This window comes from Pan troglodytes, chromosome 2 (assembly GCF_028858775.2).
Source record: "Pan troglodytes isolate AG18354 chromosome 2, NHGRI_mPanTro3-v2.0_pri, whole genome shotgun sequence".
In the NCBI taxonomy this organism is placed as follows: domain Eukaryota; kingdom Metazoa; phylum Chordata; class Mammalia; order Primates; family Hominidae; genus Pan; species Pan troglodytes.
This window is the reverse complement of record NC_086015.1, coordinates 189,468,205-189,491,838: the sequence shown is the minus strand read 5'-3', so window position 1 is coordinate 189,491,838 and position 23,634 is coordinate 189,468,205. Positions and strand designations below refer to the sequence as shown.

Here is a 23,634-nt window from a genome sequence, read left to right as displayed (position 1 = left end):
AGGACATCCAAGGAGAAAGTAATGTGTCCCAAATTTGAGAATTAGGTTGATTCCCTTTTTTAAAGGGTATTGATACTATAATCCTATGAAAGCCCATAAAGCAAATTGAAGTAAATGTGTGATGAGTAATCCACCTCACGGAAAGCTAGTTAGAAACCTCCTGGATTCTTGTTGTGTGTGTGTGGGGTTTTTTTTTGTTTTGTTTTGTTTTTTTTTTTTTTTTTTTTTTTTTTTGAGACGGAGTCTTGCTTTGTTGCCAGGCTGGAGTGCAGTGGTGCGGTCTCGGCTCATTGCAAGCCCCGCCTCCTGGGTTCAAGTGATTCTCCTGCCTCAGCCCCCCAAGTAGCTGGGATTACAGGCACGTGCCACCACGCCCGGCTAATTTTTGTATTTTTAGTAGAGATGGGGTTTCACCATGTTAGCCAGGCTGGTCTTGAACTCCTGACCTCGTGATCCGCCCGCCTCAGCCTCCCAAAGTGCTGGGATTACAGGCGTGAGCCACCGCGCCCGGCTGTGTTTTTTTTTTTCCATTTAATTTCAGGCTATTAATCAGATATTTTAAAATAAATGTCTTTTCTACTTTTTTCTTATTAAAACCTCAGTTTATTTTATGCGAACATATGATGAATTTATGTGTGTATATATATCACACATTTAAATATAAAGCAGGATTTTTAAAATAGAGCAGCAGCTCTTTAGAATCAAAGGAATTCTGCTACAGTGAATGGTGGAATATCCAAAATGAGATGAGAACATCAAAATATCATATATTCAATTGAAATTACTCCATTGGTTCTCAATCAAAATGCTAACTCTACACTCTTCTTGCAGAAGTCACACCAGGGGTACTCATGTTCTCAGATTTTTATTTTTTTTATTTAGCCATTTTGGCTGAGCTAACAACCTCCCATTAAAATAGATTCTAAAATGTAGGATTTGTTTCCCTAAATAATTAAGCTGCTTGTGGAATAACATATATGTGTGATGTTAACTGAGCTCTGGTCTCATTCTAACTTCTCTTTCATCCTGTTTCCAGAGTGGTCTTTAGAAAACAGAGAGCTGGTTATATTATTTCACCACTCAAAAAAATCTTTAACCATTTCAAATCAATGTTCTTAACTCTACATTCAAGACCCCCGCAAATCTAGCCACAAATGACTCTCTGGTTCTGACTTGCCCTAAACGTTTTATGGTGCCCATCTCTGCACCGTTGCTCCCTTGGTCTCTTCCGAGAATACCCTTTCCACTTCATATCTGCCTTTATAAACCTTACCCAATTCTTTATGCCTCAGCTCAAATGCTACCTCCTTTATATGGCAGCCTCAGTTCCCACCCCTACCCCACTTTCATCTTAATTTTCCTTCTTCCCAACTTGGTGTTTCATAGAACTTCATATCATTGTGTCACCCTTAATTACACCTTTCTTTATGTTAACAAATGTTTAGGAAGCTATAGTGAATAATGCTCAAGGGAAAAGACCATACACTTTTGAGCCAGACTAGACCTGAGTTACAACCCTGGCTCTTGAGCAAGTCGAATTAATTTTTCTGAATTTCAGCTTCTTCATCTGTAAACTGAAGAAAATACTTGCATGGATTAGTAGAGAAGAGTTTATGAGACTATGCAGGTGAAGGTCTCCAGTAAGGGACAGCTATTAGTACCACAGTTATTTAGATCATCTTTCCCACTAGTCCATTAACAGTATCTTGCCGCATCTTACCCTCCTTAGTGTTTTCTGAATTGAATGGAAGCAGCCCAAATTGACAGCATCTGCTGCCTGGCTCTTACTGAGCTATTAGTTTTTCAACATCTGTTTTGAATTTCAGAAAGAAATTTCCATTTTTAGGCAACAGAAGCATTTTCCTGTTGTATTTCAATATGTCTCAATCCTGAAATGATTAGAACTTCTGCTTGATTGAATCCAAGTCAGCAAAGCCATGGAGAACAGCCCAGCCCACGAATATGTCTACTTGACCTAGGCTTAAGAGACATTAACCCTCTGTACAAAGAGCCTGGGCAACAAAAAACACTGTGTGAGCTTTTAATAACATCGTCCTTTGGCTCAGATGTTTAAATAGCAACAATAATGGAGCTTGGAAAGCTCTTAATTACCCACAATATTGGAAGAGAGGGAGAGCCAAGGTCAGAGAAACCCTGGTTTGCTTTGATGTCTAGAGTGCTGATAGCTACACAAGATGCATTCATAATGTGTTTTTAATAACAATTATTGAGTCTCTTTTCTGGATTCCCAATTCCTTTATAAAATTCCAAAAAGAAGCAGCCAGTCTTGCCTCCAGTTGCTTCTGAATGATTTCCTATGGAAAGCAGCATTTTCGAAAACACCATGTTTCATGAATTATCTGAGTCTTTCTTTATCCCCTTCCAAAGTAAATGCAACATAGAGGGAACATTAAGGGGAAATCATGGCGGGGGGTGGAGGCCTCAACTTTCAGAGGAAAATCTTCTGGCTGTCAGAAATATATGAGAAATACCATGGGAACATAAAATCAACCATGCTAATTATGAGACATAATTGAGGTTATGTTTTATGTGTCAGAATGAGTAGCTCTATTTTATCCATCAAGATAAAAAATAAAAATCAGGTAAAAAAAAAAAAAAAAGGGACAGAGTTGTCAAGATTCCAGAAGTAGAAGAAACTATCTTGCCATAGTGTACAACAGTGTTTCAGCACCAAGGACAGAGCCTTATGGGGTTTAATGCCCACTCATCCTACATACTTAATGAATTTTTAATGTTTTGAAATTTTCACTCAGATGTTTATATACTCATCTACATATTGTTTTTCTGAGCCCTAGTTACACGTCAGACCTTAGTATGATAGACAAAGACTCACCAGCCAGTTAATAGCTCTCAAGGTAAAGCTGAAGCAGGAGATGAGCAAGATAGGCAAGTTAGTAAATAATTATAACACTATATGACAAGCACTATTACATAGTTGTGTACAAGTCACGTGGGAGCCAATGAAGGGAATGCTTAACTCTGACTGGTGCAAAGGAAGACTTTACAAAGGAGTTGACATTTGAGCTGGATATTGAAGAATGAGTGAAATTTGCAAGACAGAGAAGAAACACCATGAGAGAGTGCACAATATGTTCAGGGATGTCTGGAAATGTAACTTGATATGGCTGAAACATAGAGTAAATAGGGAAATGAGGAATAGGGTAAATAAAATCACCAAGGGCTGGTATTCCAAGTTAAGGGCTTATCTTCTAAGCTAAGAATGGTAAGCTTTATCCTGGGGGAACAGAAAGCCCTTGAGTGGTTTTGAGTAGGGATATGATCTGATCAGATTTGTGTTTCAGAAAGGTAATTTAGATGCAGGGGGGAAGTCAGATGGAAAAGAAGAAGTGAGAGGACAAAGGGTAGAAGAGGGTGACATTTCTCCAGATTTTCTGGGACTGAGGGGCAGCTCCAACATAAACATGGTTACACAGGGAGAATTTACTTGGCCCAGCTTCCATTAGCTATTTGCCAGTGTTTCACATGTGAATTGTGTCTCTTCAGATTCCTCCAAGAAGATAAAAGATGTCTTGACTGAATTTAATGAGGGTGGGAGCCTCAAACAATATGACCCACATGAGGTAAGAACATTTCCATTTTAAGCCTTTAAAAACCCCTGTGTTTTAGCCTTTCCATAATTTGTTTCCCTCTTGGAGACTCCGCTTGCCTTGAAGAACTTGCTCCTCAGCATGTTTCCTCTTAAGTCTCAAGTGAGCCATTTGTGCTACCTGGCATTATATGTTTCCCAAGCCCATACACTCATTCCACTGTCCTAGAAGACTACCACTACTTCTCCTCTGCTCATCTCTCACCCCTCCTCTCCTCATACTCAGTTAACAACTGAGTTTTCTGCTTCACTGAAAAAATAGAACAAACAGAACAGATCTTTCACAAGCTCCCTCACCCCATAGGCCCACCTATCTGTACCTTTTCTTCTATAACCAGAGATGACCTCTCCATGCTCCTATCTACGTCCAACTCCCCCACGTGTGCACTCAACCCCATCCTCTTTCGGCCTACTTACAGGCATTGCTTCAGCAACATATCTTCCCCAGACTCCCTCTTTCCCTCCCTCCTCGTCCCTCCTTTTCTCTATATCTCTACCTCTGTCTCCTTCATATCAACTTTCTTCATGTATTTTATTTTTCCATCAACATGTAAACATCCTGTTATTTCTTCTATATTAAAAACATTTTCCTGACTCCACTTCCTCCTCTAGGTACCACCTCATTTCCCTCCTGTGTTTTACAGCGAAACTGTACAAAATACTTCTCTATACTCATTGCCTCCAAATTCTCTTTTTCCTACTTTCTTGAAATGCCTTGCATCAGTCTATGACCCTCACTCCTCCACTCAAATCACTAGTCAAGACAGCCAAGGGCCTCCCTATGGCTAAATCCAATAGCAATTTTGCTCAACAACACTGGACACGGTTGGTCAAGTCATCCTCCATTTTCTTCACTACATTCTACATTCTCCTGATTTCTTCTTATCCTTCTACTTGACATTTACACTTAAAAATCAAATGGGCATCTCAAACTTAACATGAGCTAAACTGATGTGTCCTTAATCTTCCCCTATAAAGCCTGTTTTTCCAGCAGTCTACCCCATTTCAGTAAATGACAACTCTACCCTTTAAGTTATTCAACCTGAAACTATGCAGTCATCATCAACTTCTGTCCTCTCACATCCCACATCCAATTCATTGGCAAATTCTGTTAGATCTACCTTCCAGATGTATCCAAAATATAGACACATCTCGCCACTTGCACTGCTAGCATCCTGACCTGAGTCATCACCATATTTTGCCCAGATTATTGCAAGAGTCTCCTAACTCGTCTCCCTGCTTCTGCCCTTGCTGCTTCGGTCTATTCTTCACACACATCCTGAGCAATCCGTTAAAACTTATGTCAGAGCTTGTCACTGCTCTACTCCACAATCTCCCATGGTTCCCCCCATCCCTACTGAGAGTAAACATGAAGGTCATTACAATCTGCACCTCCCCCAGCTCTCTGACCTCATCTCTTGCTACTCTCCCCATCTTCATTCCTTTTCAGCATATTAGCCTTCTTGATGCTATCAAATAAGCCAGTGTCACCGTAACCTCAGCACCATTGTGCTTGCTGTTACTGTTTCTTAGAATGTTCCTCCTCAGCACATCACATTGTCCATTATCTTACCACCTTCCAGTCTATGCTCAAGTCACCTTCTCAGTGATCATCACCTTCTTCATCTAAAACTTGAAGCCCTCTTTCTGACATTTCCTATCCCCCTGCTCTGCATTATTTTCCTCCTAAGTACTTCTCACCACCTGTCACACTATATAATTTACTTAATTAATTGTCTGTCTCTCCCACTAGCATATTTTTGTTCACTGCTGTGTCTTCAGTGCCTGGAAAAGTATCTGGCTTATAGCAGGCATTCAATAAACATTTGTGGACTGAATAAATGAATGCAAGATCTCCCCCTACTTTCAAATTCAATGACTCTAACATTTCTTGGGCTTCTATGCACTGTACTGGGCACTGTAGAAGGCATAAAAATATAGAAGCACAGTTCCTGCCCTCCAGGACTTACTTCCTACTGGCAGGGTCAGGTTTGAAAGCCATGACCCTGGAATTACATGGTCTTAAGTTAGACTTCTACCTCTGCCATCAACAAGTGGTCTTGAATAATATTTCATATCTTTGAGCCTCACTTTCCTCATCTATAAACTGTACATAACAAAAAAAGCCTCAAAGTTTGTGGATGAGTGAATTAAATGAGAGGATCTTTGCAAAGTGGCTAACATTCTACAAGCACTTAAAAAACTGTACCTATTATTATCCCTCTTCCATCCCCTTTCCCCAGAATGTTTTTAACTCAATTCCCTTTTCCCTGCTCCTGAGTCCTTTTATGAAGACTAACCACAGAAAAGTGACTGATCTGCAGGATTCACTTAGGGAGAGACTGGCCACTTTCTTATTCACGTTGTCATCCATTGAACAAAACTGAGTCAACACCTTCTCTGTTGGACACTGGAAATGAATCAACAGAGCCTGTGCCCTCAAGGTACACCTAAAAGGGGCTTTGGATAAAATACACCAGTTGCAGAGAGAATGAAGCAGGAAGAAGGTTGCCAGAACAGGGGCGAGATTGAGAATGCACCATTTCAAAGAACATTCCTGAGGAGAAACCATGCAGAGAAGATAGCAGAGCCAGCAAAGAACTCACTGCCCCACACCCCCCACCCCTAGCTCCAAAAACACGGGAACAAAGCCTGGCGGGGGCTGCTAATCAGCTTGTCCGCCCTGGGGCTGATGAGTGGGAGAGGAACAGTTTGGTCAGGGCCACTGCAGGTGTGGAGGCCACAGGAGCTTTCAGAAGCAGGGAGTCGCTTGGCTGCTATGAGCACGCAGCCGCCCTCGCCTCTGTCGGGGCTGGCCCCCACTTTTTGTAATGCCAGGCACTGCTGGGTCCCAGGGAGCTCTGTCACTCTGATTTCGTTCTCTCACACAGTGCAGCTGACTTCTAGTAGGTGTAATGTCATGGCACAGGGTTAGGGAAATAAGAAGGGTTTAATTTCTCTTGAGTTTGATGGCTTACTGCTGCTAAAATATCTCAATGAGAAACGAGTTAGCTGTGGGAAGGGGCAGATTGCTAGCAAAGGTAGGATGGGAATAAAACTTTGCAGAGTGGCAGAGCTGCATCTGGCCGTGATGAACATGCGCTTGCCCATCAGTACCAAGTGATTCTCTGGAGAATAGAGTGGTGGCAGACAGCTAGAGAGTGGGCAAAACCCAGAAGAGCAAAAGAGGCAGGTGGCTTGGTGGCACTGTGAGCCTGGACCCAGACACCTGATCACAAAGCCCAGCTCTGCCACACGCTTTATGATCTTCAGCAAGTTATTTATGTTGTCAAAATTTGTTTTATCCCCAGAATGACAGTAACAGTTCTTCCCCACACTGCTGTCTTGAGAATGAAAGTGCCAGATGCCTGCTAAGTTCTCCATCTAGTTCTCCTCTCTTCTTGGTCTGCGTAAGGATTAACACACTCTCTTTAAGTGTGCTGCAGCAGGAGCAAATTGCCCAGCTAATTCCTGCATAAAAGCTGCTGGGGAAAAACAGAGTTCCTTTGGCCTGAACCATGAGTGTGCCTGGGATGTTAGTCCAGGTCTCGGAGAATTGCCAGCATGCCTCATAGTGGTTGGTCATCTGGTTTGGGCATGACCCCTAGCCACTCCCTAGTTAGTCTCTCATCATGCATTTACTAAGCAGCTACTCTGTTCCTGGGCTGTGCTTTTAAAGAACTTTTGTATAACCCAGATATCACCTTGAGAGTGTGGCACATCGTTGCATGTCTTTGCCTGCTGAACATGGGATACTGGGAGGGAGTGTCAGGGAGCACTATGCCAGCTCTGGACCCTGTGACAGATATAGTAGCAGGAGCACTGGACTGGGAGTCAGGAGGTCTGGCTTCTGGTTTCACTCTGCTGCTAGCTCGCTGGGGCTCATCACTGAATTTCCTGAGCCTCGGAGGCATCAGAAGACTGAGTCCCCTCTGAGACTCTTCTGGTTTGCATGTTCTGTGCTTCTGGGTTTATTCTGTGCATCCTGTTCTCTAGGATAGGGACATGCATGGTTGGATGAGTTCCATCAGTATTATTTTCTAAGTTCTCATAACAGTTTATCAGCTCTTTTCCTATGGCACTTGCCACTGATGACCACACATTGCAATTATTTCAATATCTTTACCTCTTATATAACACTGACTCTTTGAAGATATGGACTCATGCCTAATTCATTGGTGCCCAGCACTGTACTGTGCCCTGCACTTAAGAGGCTCAAGATATATAGATATATAGATATAGATATAGATATAGGTATATACACATAAATATATGTGTGTGTGTGTGTGTGTGTGTATATATATATATATATATATATATATATATATATATATATAGCACATTTCCCCCCTTTTTCCAATCTGTGTCTTCTTCAGCAAATTGTGAGTGGAGATACATATATCCATTCAATCTATACATAGACTGAATGGATCCCATAGTAGTTGATGACATCCAGGGACCAGGCACCAGGCTATTCCTCAGGTGCACTGATTAGGACACATCATCCATTCAAATGCCTATGAAGAACCCTGTGGTAGGTGGTGTGGGGGATTCAAAGATGAAAGGAGACATTCTCACTACTTCCAGGAGCTCTGGATTGAGTAGAGGAACCAAGGTCTGTCACAAACAACTATATATCAATGCAGAGCAGCACATATGAGTGTCACAAGGCAGGAACCAAGGTGCCAAGTAGGGAAATTCAGGGACAGATGATCATAAGGCTTTCTGGAAAAGGTGGAATCTGGGTTGGGCCTTAAAGCATGACTGGAACTTGAACATGTAGAGATGGAAGCAGTTCATGCAGGGTACAGTGCATGGAGGGTTGCTCAGGAAAGAACACAGAGGTCAGCATGGACAGAGTGCATACACACACATGGGGAATAACAGGAGAGAATATGAGAATCATCTCAGAGCTTGAAGTAACTACAAATCTAGGTTGGAGGGGATTATTGGAGGCTATGAATACCAAAGGTCTAGGAGAGTACACAGGATGGTCCACTGGACTGTAGAACACTGCATATTAGGCCTTCTATTTACATTCATCTAATTTCCACTTGCCAATTTAGTTTTGCAAATATTTTATAATGTATAGTGTAAGAACACAGTAGTACATCAGTTAATCTCAATTCAGTTCCATGGGCAATTAGAAACCATGGAAAGTTTTTTTCTTTGAGACAGAGTCTCGCTCTGTTGCCCAGGCTGGGGTGCAGTGGTGCCATCTCGGCTCACTGCAAGCTCCGCCTCCCGGGTTCATGCCATTCTCCTGCCTCAGCCTCCCGAGTAGCTGGGACTACAGGCGCCCGCCACCACGCCCAGCTAATTGTTTGTATTTTTAGTAGAGACGGGGTTTCACCATGTTAGCCAGGATTGTCTCGATCTCCTGACCTCATGATCTGCCTGCCTCGGCCTCCCAAAGAGCTGGGATTACAGGTGTGAGCCACCACACCCGTCACATGGAAAGTTTTTGAGAAGAGAAGCAATCTTATCAGAGTTGTGCTTTAGGAAGATCAATAGGGCAAGGATAGGCAAGATAGGTGGGAGGACCAACAGATGGACATGGGGTTAAGGAAGACTTGGAGAGGTATTGCAATGGCCCAGGTGAGATGCATGGAACAGAAGTCAGAATCCAGGAATTTTGGTGATGGCAGCAGGGACAATGGACATAGAACAGGTCTGGATGTGACAGATGTTGCAGAAGAACAGTGGACAGAAGGAAGGGACAAGAACTAGTCTCAGCCAACTGACAGTTCAAAGCTCAGCCTGTAATGTTGGGAGCATAATGGTGTCATTGGCATTAACAGAAATTGTGGAGTCAGGAAGAGGAGCTGGTTTTCAGGGAGCAAGCTAATTGAAGTTTAGAACTTGAAATCTTCTAGTTCAACACTCACAATTTGCTGAAGAAGAAACAGATTGGAAAAAGGGGAGAAATGCGCTTGGTCTGAGACCAGTCACGAGGTTTCCTGAATCTCATGCTGATCTTGTTTCATGATCTTTTGGCTTTGGTTTTTTACAGCATTATGTTAGACTGTTTAACTAAACTTTCTTTTTATTAGATCATTTAGTACAGTCTGCTTTCCAGAAATATTTTATTCTGATAGTTTTCATTTGATGCTAGCTGAAAGAGATTAATAGTACACTTTGGAACTGAAAACTACCTTTTAAAATACTACTTGTCAATTAAAGTGGTACAAAGAGACAATGCAAAAAGAGCTTTAGAAATAAATTAATGAAGAACAGTGCCATATTATTCAGTCAAATCAAAGTAGAGAATGAAGAGAACCAAAACAGAACAACTCCATGGAAAATAGAGAGTTTTAAAAAGAAGAGAAGATGAAATGTTGCAGAGAGGCCAAAGATGAGACAGTCTAAAAAGAGATGATTATGTCTGTGACCTTCAACAAAGCAGTTTCAGAAGTAATGGGCTAGGATCCAATCCGAATGTGATTAAGGAGATGAGGAGGCTAATCTGGTCTGTTTGGAGAAATTTGAAAGGAAAGGGAAGAAGGATGGGCCAGTAGATCTGGTAGACAGCAATTTCTTTGGAATAGTGGACATTTAACATACTTGCAGGTAAATGAAAAGAAAATGCTGGAGATGCAATCAGAGCCAGCGAGGATGGAATCAAGGATCAAGGTGGGTGGGTTACAATTGGAGAAGAGGGGCTGGGCATGGTGGCTCACGCCAGTAATCCCAGCACTTTGGGAAGCCAAGGCAGGCAGATCACTTGAGGTCAGTAGTTCAAGACCAGCCTGGCCAACAAGGTGAAACCCCATCTCTGCTAAAAATACAAAAATAGCCGGGCATGGTGGCACATGCCTGTAATCCCAGCTACTTGGGAGGAGGCTGAGGCGTGAGGATCACTTGAACTAAGGAGGTAGATGTTGCAGTGAGCTGAGATCGTGCCACTACACTCCAGCCTGGGTGACAGAGCAAGGCTCTATCTCAAAAAAAAGAAGAAAGACAGAAAGAAAGAAAGAAAGAAAGAAAGAAAGAAAGAAAGAAAGAAAGAAAGAAAGAAAGAAAGAAAGAAAGAAAGAAAAGAAGAAAAAAAGAAAAGAGAGGAGGAAGAAAAGATTTTGTTATTGTATATTAGGAAAAAGGAGGAGGATGTGGGAGGAAGGGACATTCTGAGGCAATGAAGTTATAGAGGCAGAGAGAGACAGAAAGAGTGTGAAATAAAGAGACACAGAGACTCGGGGACAGAAAAGGAACAGAGAGATGGGTAGCTGTCACAAGAAATGTGAGTCCACCATTTGCTTGGAGTTCCCCTAATCTGGTAAGAGCCTCTGGCCAGCTGAATCAGACTTCCTTCACTCTGCAAAGGAGACGGATAGAACAGCCAAGCCTGGTGCTAAACAGAAATTTATTTGTGAGCCCCCCAGTGGGGTGGGGAGGCCATTACTCGCTTTTAAGGCCAAGATTTTGAACTCAAACTTGTTTATACACATGTAAGCCAGTCTCTGGTTCTGGGACGTCTCCCAGATCTTCCAGAACAGACAAGGGGTTAAATGCTACCAACATTTTGATGGGTACATCAAGTAGGCTCCTGCAAAGGGATTTTATTCTCATGGCTGCTATTATTCACAAAAGCCTGCACAGCAGATCTCAGAGTAGTGCTTCCTCAAATGATTTCCAGGAGCATCTGCCGATTTGATGAAGAATCTGATGCCATCAAAGCACAAGCCAGTGATGACTCACTGCAAACTGTTGTTGTTGAGTGTTTGCTGAGTGCAGCAGCCCTTTCTGGCATAGCTGCTCCCAGCCTGGGACCAGAAGCCAGGCTGTACTGGGAGAGACACAACAGGAAGAGGGTCTAGTTTTTGGCACATCTCTTGGTTCTACCTTCTGTCCTTGGCTTCCTGCTCTTCTCCTGGTGCCTAAAACCTTCACAAGGACATGTTTTGAGAAGCAGCTGAGCCAGAAACACACCCCCACCCTTGTTATTTGAGGATTTTTCCAGGGAAGATCAGGACTATGAAAGTCATGAAGTATGGAGCCTGTTCTTTTCTCTTCCAGGTCTTTCCTACTTTCTGAGACCTGAATACTCCGGCATCACATCCATCATGGTACAAGAGGAAAACCAAGATACCACAGAAGAACTATTTCTTTCCATCATATTTTCAACTGCATCCTTCTTCATCTTAACTAGGATTCTAGGGCACAGATCTTGTCCCTGCTCATTAGAGCCACATCCCTCACACGGGCCTGGACTAAGGCAGAGCCCTGCACTTTGGCCTCCACTCCCAAGGCTCACTCTCCAACATGTCCCTTTTTATCTAAATTTACATAATATCATTTCTTATTACAGGAGCCTGCCCTGGTTCTGTGCCCCACCAAGCCCCAATATGCAACCGCAACATTTTCTCTCTCTTACACCCATCCCCTGCACCCTGTGCCTCTCATTCTCTATCACTTCCCTGGCCTTTTCATTCCTGTCCGCATCAGCTCCTCCATGTCCTACTGCCTCCCTTTCCATTCCTTTCACCTGCCAGCTTTTCTATTCCTTTTCCTTCTCTCTTCCTCTCTGTCCCTTTGCTTCTCTCCACTGACTTTGCCCTTTTGCCCCTTCTCAGCCGATTAGCTATGATGTCTTCAAGCTGTTCATGAGGGCGTACCTGGAGGTGGACCTTCCCCAGCCACTGAGCACTCACCTCTTCCTGGCCTTCAGCCAGAAGCCCAGACATGAGACCTCTGACCACCCGACGGAGGGAGCCAGCAACAGTGAGGCCAACAGCGCAGGTACACAGAGCTTTCCCCAAGATGGGAAGACCTTGCGCAGCTCTCATCCCCTGCCACAGCCACAGACTGCATTCCTAGAGGGTCCCCTGAACATAGTAACTGCCCCAAGGGTGTGAATATGAACTAAGGGACATGGACGCCTTTCCTCATAGTGCCTTACAGGAAGCCCTGATGAACCTCTCAGCAAGAGGAATAAAGAGGAGGCATAATTCCTGCCACTATGGATCAAAGAGCAGGATGGGGAAGGAGGAGACACAAAATAATGTATGGTGGGGGAAGAGAGCCTTCAGCAAAGGCTGACGGTCCATGGATGGAGCACATTCAGCTTCTGTGTCCAGGCTGGGACTAGCCTGGAAGTGTTAGAGGAGAGGGAAGCCATGATCCCTGTCTTCCTGGAGCTTGGACTATAATGGGGGAGACACACCCAATCCCAATAAGCGAGCATGAACCCAGCTGACACATAACCCCGAGACACAGACACAATCAAGGCAAACCAGGTCCTATGGGGAGGTCCTGTACCTGCCCTTCCAAGATGCTGGAGGGCATGGGCTGGTCTTTAAATCTTCTTTTTGTTCCTCAGATACTAATATACAGAATGCAGATAATGCCACCAAAGCAGACGAGGCCTGTGCCCCTGATACTGGTAAGTCTTTGGAATATAAGACTTGTGGGAAAAGTAGGGAATACCTCATCCTTGGGGAGAAGTGGGGAAACCTAACCAGCAGTGCTGTCTTCATATAATTGTGCAATCTTATGCAGATCTGGTCCTCCTGTGGCCTTCAGAACCTCCATCTCTGGGACTCCTGTCATTTGAATGTTCTGGGATTCTGAGGCTGGGTAAAGGTTTTTGCTTCACTTGCCCTAGAACAGAGCAGGTCAGGACTTGGGACAGCTTGCTAGATGTTTATCTCTGATATGTCTGCCTGCCCAGAAAGTGGAGAGCCTTCTCAGGGGAAGTGTGTGTGTGTGGGTGTGTGAGAGAGAGAGAGAGACAGACAGACAGAGAGAGGTGGCTGTGGCTGTAAGGCTGAGGTGCAGATGACTCTACCAGTGGATGTCTGGAGAGGAACAGAGCAAGAGGGTAAAAATGTGCCCTTGTTGACTTCCAACAACATATATACACTATTTTGAATAAGTTGAGGAGTTGCTAATAAGTTAGCAAAGGAAGCCAGCTCAAATGGTCTTGAAGATACATTTGCCAGGCATCTGCTCATTACACATTTCATCTAAGCTTCACAATCACACCACTTTACACATGAGGAACTGAGGCCTTAAGAGATTATATACCACTGGTGTGACCTGTGGAGCCAGGGATTCAATCCAGAATCATCCAACCTCAAAACTCCTGCAGTCTTTCCTATAGAGAGAGAGGACACAGTGGTCCTGGTGGTGTGGTTGGTTCCTGTGGAATGAGCAAGGCTGCACTCTCAGCGGAGCTGCTGTAGTGGTGCCTGCTGCCCATAGGCCCACTGTTGGGCTGTGAGAGATGTGGAATCTTCCCTGACACATTTATCAATGGGAAGCCATTCCTCTCTGCTGTTGGCTGGCCAGCCCAAGGCCAGAAGCTCCTACAAAAATGAGAGGTGAAGGTTACCATACTTAATTTCTGTTCTCATATTCAATACAAATGTCCTGAGTACTATCAACTCAAGTTGGATCAGGCAACAGAGCATGTTGCTTAAGGAGCCAGGATGCCTGGGTTTGATTCCCAGAGCCAACCCTCCCTAGCTCTGTAACCGTGGGCATGTTTGAACAACGTCTCTGTGCCTCAGTGTCCCTAAGTGAGATAACAAATGTTATGAAGGTTAAGTGAGTTAGATATGTTAATGCTTAGAACAGTGCCTGGCACACAGTAAATGTTTGATAAATATTAGCATTTATTATTCAGGCCACCTTCCAGAAGTATACTTTATTCTTTTCTTTTTTTTTTTTTTTTTTTTTTGTCTGAGATAAGGTCTTGCTCTGTCCCCCAGGCTGGAGTGCAATGGTACAATCTCAGCCTACTGCAGCCTCGAGCTCCCAGGTTCAAGCTATTCTTGTGCGTCAGCCTCCTGAGTAGCTGGGATTACAAGAGTGTGCTGCCACGCCTGGCTAATTTTTGTACTTTTTTAGTAGAGACAGGGTTTTGCCATCTTGGCCAGGCTGGTCTCGAACTCCTGACCTCAAGTGATCCACCCAAAAGCACTGGGATTACAGGCGTGAGCCACCGCACCCAGCACAGAAGTATACTCTATTCTTAACTCAGTATGGTCTGCCATTATCTCCTTCAGCCTGCAACCTCAGTCTCCAAGTGTGTCACCTGGGCATCCTCTTCTCATGAAAGGTCTCTCATGGGCTTTCTTTCTCCCAGGTTGTTCCTGAAGCTTTCAATACAAAGACTCAGAGAGTCAGACCTTTTTTTTTTTTTTTTTTTTACTGTGCATTATCATTTTATTGAAAAGCTTTATAGATATCCAAAGGTGAATTCCAGCTCTTAGGATATGCCCAGGGGAAAAAGAATGCAGTATTATTATTATTATTACTATTATTATTATTATTATTATTATTTTGAGACGGAGTCTCGCTCTGTCACCAGGCTGAAGTGCAGTGGCACAATCTCGGCTCCCTGAGACCTCCGCCTCCCTGGTTCAAGTGATTCTCGAGCCTCAGTCTCTCGAGTAGCTGGGACTACAGGCACGTGCCACCACACCCGGCTAATTTTTGGTATTTTTAGTAGAAACAGGCTTTCACCATGTTGGCCAGGATGGTCTCAATCTCCTGACCTCGTGATCTGCCCACCTCGGCCTCCCAAAGTGCTGGGATTATAGGCGTGAGCCACCCCGCCCAGCCTATATTTTAAATATATATAAAACAAGATAGATTAGAGGTACTACAGCTGAAGGAGAAGGGGAACTAATTGCAACAGGGACCTTGAAGAGAGAGTTTCTTCAGTGTAGTTCTAATCTTTTCTCCTGTCACAGCAAAAAGAGAAACTGGAAGGATTATCGAGTTTTCAGTGTTTAACTGAGGACTGGTGAGATAAACAGGTCATGATAGATGGAAAGCAGAGCATGGTTGGAGAAAAACAGTTACCCCTGGATCGTAAGCTCAGCAAACTCCATGCACAGAGCACCAGAAAGCAAGGATGAGGAGCAGCTGTGCCTTCCCGAAGGCTTCAGGGACAGCAGCAGGCCAAGACTCCACAAAAGTGCTGGCTCGTCCATGCCCTGCCCAGCACGCCACTCAGCCATGCTAGTCCATAGCCCCTTGGTGAAATGGACGTAAGGCACAGATAACTCTTATATCTTCTATGGACTAGAGGAGGCATATTCAGGCATAGATCATTCTCATACTAGGGAGGAAAGTGTGAAACTAGGAGCTCTGAGATTTTAAACTCCCAGCAAGAAACTCAGTGGTAAAAAGCATCCTGCCCCAAATTATTTACCTAGAGACTTTTTTTTTTTTTTTTTTTTTTGAGACGGAGTTTCACTCTTGTTGCCCAGGCTGGAGTGCAATGGTGCAATCTCAGCTCACCACAACCTCTGCCTCCCGAGTTCAAGCAATTCTCCTGTCTCAGCCTCCTGAGTAGCTGGGATTACAGGTGCATGCCATCATGGCCAGGCTAATTTTTCTTTTTTTGTAGAGACAGGGTTTATTTTATCTGGAACTTCAAGAGGAACCTAGAAGAAGATACAATTCATTCACTGAGGTTCCAAATTGTCTGAGCAGGTTGTGTTTTAGTGGCTAATGTTTCTGAGGTACCAAGGTAGAACTTATTGGGGATATGTCATTATGTGATATTTGAGAAAAGATGATCAATGATGATAACGGAAATTAGCTGACTTATTTGACCTCCATGCGTATTTGCAATAGTTGTATCATTCTGGGTCTAAAAGAGAAACTTCCAGAGATTTCCTCCTGGAGAAGTGATTTTGTCACGTACCATTTTCCTTGTGTATGGGAAAAATCAGCCCCTATAGTAAAATCATGAAAGGGCAATTATCTGACTCTTGGCCCAAGGAGGTATACAGCATTTTTTTAATCTTCTTTTGACACTTGAGATTTAAGGGAAAAAAAAACCTTTTCCTGCTAGGCCCTCTTCCACAGATGTCTTAATTAGATGTCCCTGTTCACCAGAAACAAGAATTATAGGACCAGGCAGTCACCACAGAGAGGGGCCTCTGCCGGCAAGGAAGAGCCAAGTCCTGGACTCACCTTCAATCAGGCCATCTGCTGAAAAGACCAACCTTTTCCTGTTGCCCAGGTGGAAGCCAGGGAAAGAGCTTAGATTCTTATTTCATGTGGCCTGTCTAGGCCTATCAGATCAGTCTCCAAGCTCAGATCTAGCAAAGCCCACTTCATTCCCAGAGCCATAAAGACAGAAGAGCAGGGCTTTCAGGGTCCAGACTTCGGCTCGGAGGCCTGAGCAATCTATCACTGTCAGAGTGTCAGCTCAGGAAAGGCTGAGCCCACCTTTCCCTTCATGAAGGCCCAGGACTAACTGGGATGAACAAGGAGAACTTCAGTGTCCTGGTGTTTCGTTAGTTTCTCAGGCTGTCGAGATGTTTCAGCGACTTGGAATATTGAAATCTCAAGGAAAGTCCCCCAGTATTTTGTGTTAGTTTTTCCAAATTATAAAAGTAATACACTCACATTGTAAGAAATTTGAAGGACACAAAAAAATAAAGAAACAACAAAGATCAGTGGTGTCAAGGGTCAGGGGAAGGGAAGGATGAATAGGCAAAGCACCGAGGATTTTTAGGGCAGCGAAACTACTCTGTATACTATAATGGTGAATGCATGTCATTGTACATTTGCCCAAACCCACAGAATGTAGAACACCAAGAGTGAACCCTAATGCAAATTATAGACTTCAGGAGATAATGATGTGTTGATGTATTCATCAGCTGTAACAAATGTACCACTCTGGTGGGGGAGTGAGGCATGGTAGGTTATGCATGTGTAGGGAAGCAGGGTGTGTGAAAAATCTCTGGACCCTCTTCTAGTTTTACTCTGAATTTTGCAGTGCTCTAAAAAATGTGTTTTTAAAAAAGCACAATAAAATCATCCATAATTTTACCAATGCAATTACATGTGTGTGTGTGTAATCTCCTTGTAGATTTTTCTATAATTTTTTTACAGAATTGGGATCAGACTGTATTGTATAGATAATCTGGGACCCAGTTTCTTCTTTTTTTTTTTGAGATGGAGTCTCGCTCTGTTGCCCAGGCTGGAGTGCAGTGGCACGATTGCAGTTCACTGCAACCTCTGCCTCCCGACCTCTGCCTCCCGCGTTCAAGTGATTCTCCTGCCTCAGCCTCCTGGGTAGCTGGGATTACAGGCACCCGCCACCACGCCCACCTAATTTTTGTATTTTTAGTAGAGACGGTGTTTCACCATGTTGGCCAGGCTGGTCTCCAACTCCTGACCTCAGGTGATCCACCCACCTCGGCCTCCCAAAGTGCTGGGATTACAGGTATGAGCCACCGTGCCCGGCCTTGGGACCCAGTTTTGTTCTTCACTTAGTTAAGTCATTTACTTGAATGATTTCTGTAATTCAAGACTTTGGGTAAACATCAGTTTTAATGCAATCCCCTCTTTAAACAGATGAGAAAACTGAGGTTGAGTGTGGTGGAGTAAGCCTGCTTGTGTTAAATCACACACACATACTTTGTGTGTTAAATCACACACAACTGAACACAAACTCAGCGGTGGAATCACGGTCTTCTGCTGCCTGGCCTGGTGCTCTTCCCACTATGCCACACTGCCCCACTGAAAGGGAACAAGTAACACAGATACCAAGGGAGAAAGTGGAACAAGTCAAGTCTGCCCAAGAGCCGTCACATGAAAGGGTTTAGGACATGGCACCAGGACAGAACCTCTGTGATCTGGAAGAGGGTGTTGGCATTTTTTACTGGTGGTACCTGAGGGACGTACTCAGATGGCCATAGGTCAGGGCTATTTCATATAAAGCAGAATGAAGAGGAAGGACACTAATGAGACAGTGTCAGTGCCTCTCAGCCTTCCTGGACCCCTGCATCTCTATGACAGGAGTGAGCAGTAGACTTCAGTGAAAACTAGAGAAATGGTTCAAGATCCAAGGATTGAGTTGTAAATTGGCAAAAAATTGCATGTTTTAAGTGTATAATTAATAAGTTTTGACACATGTATATACCTGTAAAACTAGTACCACAATTAATATGATGAACATACCCATCATCTCTAAAAGTTTTCTTTGTAATCCCTTTTTTCCACCCTCCTTACCCGCCGACCCTTCATCCCCATACAACTACTGATCTGCTTTCTGCCATATATATTAAATTACATTGTCTAGATTTTATATAAATGATATCATACACTATCTACTCTTTTGGGTCTGCCTTTTTTCACTCCATGTAATAATTTTGAGATTTATCCATTTTGTATGTATCAATAGTTCACATATTTTAGTTGCTGATTAGTGTTTTAATACATAGATATTCCACAATTTGTTCGTCTGTTAAGCTACTGATGGACATTTAGATTGCTTCCAATTTATAATTATCATAAATAAAAATGTTATAAATATTCTTGTGCTTTAATGATGTTGAGTATCTTTTCATGTACTTAATTGTTTATTTGGTCTTATTTAATTTCTTTTTACATATTATGAGCCTCAATTTGCTAAAATATTAAGAACGTTTGCCTCTGTGTTCATAAGGGATATTGATTTGCATGTTCATGTCTTATCATGTCATTGTCTGTTTTTGGCTTTAGAGTAATGCTGGCCTCACCAAAAGGGTTGCGTAGGATTCCCTCCTCTTAAATTTTCTGGAAGAATTTGTATAGAATTTATGGTGCCTCTTCACTAAATGTTGAGTACTGGATTTTCACATTCCTACAAAGTCCTGAGCTTTGTTTTTAGGTACAGTTAGGTTACTTGGAAACAGTCTGATCTTTTTGGATCTATCTTTTAAGCTTCACTGGACAGGACCAGAAAGGCATTTACTCACTACTGAGAAAAAATGTTTCTGAATACTCTATCGATGATTCACGAATTATGGGGGGTTTCTACCCTGGTTGGTGGGAATAGGCATTACTCCTGGTTCTCTTTGCATTCCAGGGATTATTCCCTCTAATCCTAGTTCTTTCCCCAGCCTTAGCCTTAGGTGTTTTCCTTCCACAAGTGTGCTAATTACTACTCTGCTGAATAATTGAAGGGAACTCTCTGCTGTTACTCAAAGGGGACCTTCTACACACATTCAGAGCTAGTTCTCTGTGCATCCCCTCCTCTCCAGTGCCTGCTCTGTGAACCCTAGCCACTGTGGGCTCCAGATTCCAGCTTCACCTCCACTCAGAGAGACTTCCAGGGTTGGCCTGCCTTCCCCTTCTCTGTGCTGCGGCCTAGAAACTCTTTCCAAACAGTCTGATGTGGCAGTTGTAGGAGTCATCTCATCTTCTCAGAGATCAATGTTTGGTCCTCCCTGATAATATAATGTCCTATGAACCATTGTTTCATATGTTTTGTCCAGTTTTGTCACTGTTTTGGGTGAGAGGGTAAATCTGGTCTCTGTTAGTCCATTTTAGTCAAGGTAGAAGTCACTGATAGAGTTTTAATTGATGAATAATATGAGGACCTAGCAATAACTTTGGGTGTAATGGACTACACAGTACAAAGGCCTGTTCCCATGTTTTCCTCCAGTGACAATCTTAATACTTCATTAAATATGTAATTTTATTACAACTTCCCCTATCTCACTATCCTTGTCTTTATCTCATCCTATTGTATTTTCATCTCTACTTGTCGAACCCTGAGGCTTTCTGCTTTTGTATAATAGAGGTGATATCTTCTTGCATCCCGCTAAGGGCCTTCTCCAGTAGAAAATTACTTTTGAAAATCTGGTCTTCTGAGACCTCAGGATGAAGCTTTCTTTCCTTACTTTGCAGCTGCGTTTCATAGGCTCCATCTTGGTTTCTTCATGAGGCCCTCTGTAATATACAAATTGTGTCAGTGACCTTTGGTTTCTCCTATTGTCCATCTGGATGATGGTTAACTCCCTTCTCAGACCCACAACTGAATCCCTGGAACCTGGAAGCCTTTCATCTAGCACAGCCCTGCTTGCCTAAAATGGAATATTTACTCCCATTGCTTGGTTATTGGTTTCTCCGAATGAAGAGTGTACAGGTAACATTGCCTTCCTCAACACACATTACGATCAAGGCTGTCTCTCCCACTGCCTCTACCTTCAGTACTTTGTTACTTGGTGGTATAATATAACAACACCTAAAACATTGGATTTTCCACTGTCCAACTTCCCTTTGTTCCCTGGCTAGTTGTTTTCTGTGAGTTGTACACTCCTAGTAGATATTAAGAGATCATTTCTGATGAGCATGGAGGTAGAGATGGAAGACAGCACTCAAAGTGTCTCAAAAAATACAATTCACACAGGAAAACAGGGGTGCCCAGTTTTCTTGTTAGTAATAGAGCTTATATTTCTGAACCACAGGACAGAGTGTGGAAGAGACAAAGTGTTTTCCTACCTTAGAAAGGAGAAATTTTAAAGGGAAAACTTACCCCATTTTTGTGGTACAATAATCCACTTTCTGCATTTTCTTCATCCAAATTAGACTTGCAGTTAGTTTGAGTCCTTCCTAGTTTCTGGAGATTCGTTAATTATCAATCCCGGTTTTCTCTTTTGAATATTCATCCTTTGTGTTTCTTTAAATGTGTTTGAAAAGAAAATTGCAAGGTCTATTGAGAAATGACTGTTGGCCATTTACCATTTTGAAATCCCAGCCAAAATTACTTCTATAAGTTGGGTATGTTCCCAAAAAAGTAGGCCAAATGACATTTACCTGTTGATTATTGATATTACCAATAATCACTATCATCTTTTCTGAATATTCAGAGTATAGATGAATTTCCTGCAAGGAAATAGACTCTTAAAGGGGTCAGCATGGGATCCCTTCAGAGAATATGAACTCCACAAGTTGGATTTCTAGGGCCACTAATTTGGTCACATCTATGTAACCAAAGCTTTTGAAGACACTTCTACAAAATTCTTGCCTCTACCATGAAAAGGATGGGGTAACAAAGAGGGGTTAATATTTACTAAACAGAAAATGTCCTTGGATGTTTTCCTTTTGTTCATCGCAGAATCAAATATGGCTGAGAAGCAAGCACCAGCTGAAGACCAAGTGGCTGCGACCCCCCTGGAACCCCCCGTCCCTCGGTCTTCAAGCTCGGAATCCCCAATGGTGTACCTGAAGGATGTTGTGTGCTACCTGTCCCTGCTGGAGACGGGGAGGCCTCAGGATAAGCTGGAGTGTAAGTGCTCACCCTGTCAAGGGGCTTCAGCTTTTTCCTAGAGAAGGATCTTGGGTTCTATCCATTATTCCTAAACACACTGGAGATTGAGTTGATATCACGGATATGCGTCCTGCCTCTTTGGGGAGGTTTCTTTGTCCTGTTACCAGCAGTGATATGAACAACTCCTAGAATCCACCCTGGGACATATTACCAGTTGTGTATCACATGGGAAGGGCATCTGAAACCCAGGTATTGAGAACCAGAATCTGGAAAGGGAAGGGGTCCCATCAAGTGGTCAAGACTTCCTTGCTTTGCTGGCAGGACTTCCTGAAAGCCTTTACTCAGAAAACTGCTGCCGCCTCTTAATAGATTTTTTAAAGAAAGATAGTCAACATCTCTCCTCCTTCCCCTATTCCGTGCCCAGGCAACTCTTTAACTATGAGGAAATATTCTTTTCTTGAGATCTCATCAACCTCTGTCTTGATAAGCCTTTGTCCATTTCTCTACCTATGCCCCGCCCCCACCCCAAGATTCTTGGCCTCTAGAGAACGAAGGGGCCAGTTAATTAAAGGAGTTGAGCTCAGTTTCGTGGTGCTACTAAAGTAGGTTTTACAAACATGTCTTCAGGAGGAGAGTAAGAGCTGGGGGCAGAAAGTTCACAGTGGCTGAAACAGCCTGCAGTCTTGTAGATGATTCAGTCCAGTGATGGTTTCCCTGGCTTCTGTGAGCCTACAGACATACTTCTAAAAAAATAGGAGATGACAGGACCTTGTTAAAAAATCTGTATTGTCTTTGCTTCTCTTGGGAACTTAAGTAGACAGTAAGGGGAAAAAAATGTACATGTTACAGCCAAAGTCAAAATTCCAGTTAATAATAAGACTAGTCAACAAAACTTAAACATAAGCAAGGGAAGTCTGCCAAAGGTTAATTCTTGCCAAAAACAAAATGAAACAGTTTGCTCATTAGCTGAGCTTAAAATCTCTCCCATAGGTTTGAAGTGTTAACAATTGCAAGTCTTAAGTGCTAATTTGGTGGCAAATGTAGCAGATTTCTGTTTTCTTCTAGCTAATGTTAAAAGTGAAACATCAAATTATTTCCAGCATTTAGCTGGATTTTGAGTTTCAGGCATTGTATTTGTTAGTGACTACCAAAGAGAAGGTGACAGATTTTTTTATATTAATGACTCTCCAACTGAGTCTTATAATGACCATGCAAAGAAATGTTAAAACTTTTTATTACAGAAAATTTCAAAGATAAAAGTAGAGAGTACAGTGAACATCTGTGGCCCCATCATCCAGTTTCAACAATTATCAACTCATGGTCAATCTTGTTGTGTTTATACCTCCCACCATTCCCTCTGCCTCAGAGTATCTTGAAGCAAATTCCAGGCATCATATAATCTGTAAATATTTCAGTATGTACCTCTAAAATCGCAGACTCTTCTTCTTAAATATAACCTCAATACCATCATTACAGCTAAAGAAAATGATTCCTTTTGCTATTATCAAATAGTCAGTATTCACATTTTTCCAATTATCTTAGATATTTTTAATTGTTTGTTTGAATCAGGATCCGAGTAAAATTCATACATCACCACTGGTTATTATGTCTCTTTACTCTCTTTTAATCTTTTGGATCCCTCTCCATCTTTTGCTAATTTTTTCCTTTATTTATTTATTTATTTATTTATTTATTTTGAGATGGAGTTTTGCTCTTGTTGCCCAAGCTAGAGTGCAGTGGCGTGATCTCTGCTCACTGCAACCTCCACCTCCCAGGTTCAAGTGATTCTTCTGCCTCAGTCTCCCAAGTAGCTGGGATTACAGGTGCCCGCCGCTACGCCCAGCTACTTTTTGTATTTTTGGTAGATACAGAGTCTCACCATGTTGGCCAGGCTGGTCTCGAACTTCTGACCTCAGGTGATCCGCCCGCCTTGGCCTCCCAAATTGCTGGGATTACAGGTGTGAGCCATGGCGCCCGGCCTGCAATTTTTTGTTACAGA

At 42.9% G+C, this 23,634-nt stretch overlaps 1 protein-coding gene across 10 annotated transcripts in view; it reads left to right on the top strand.

Moving 5' to 3' along the window:
* Positions 1-23,634, top strand: part of DGKG (diacylglycerol kinase gamma) — a 227,593-nt gene that overhangs the window by 51,437 nt on the left and 152,522 nt on the right. For 9 of the 10 annotated variants that reach the window (XR_001713836.3, XM_009446979.5, XM_063807413.1 and 6 more), the window contains exons 3-6: positions 3,526-3,602; positions 12,202-12,367; positions 12,948-13,010; positions 21,483-21,653. Coding sequence is in view for 9 of the 10 variants with exons in the window: in XM_009446979.5 (XP_009445254.2) it covers positions 3,526-3,602; positions 12,202-12,367; positions 12,948-13,010; positions 21,483-21,653 (477 nt within the window). In the remaining variant the exon portion in view is untranslated. Of the gene's footprint in view, positions 1-3,525; positions 3,603-12,201; positions 12,368-12,947; positions 13,011-19,010; positions 20,511-21,482; positions 21,654-23,634 lie in introns of those variants that run through there. The other variant, XM_016942471.4, reaches the window with a different exon arrangement.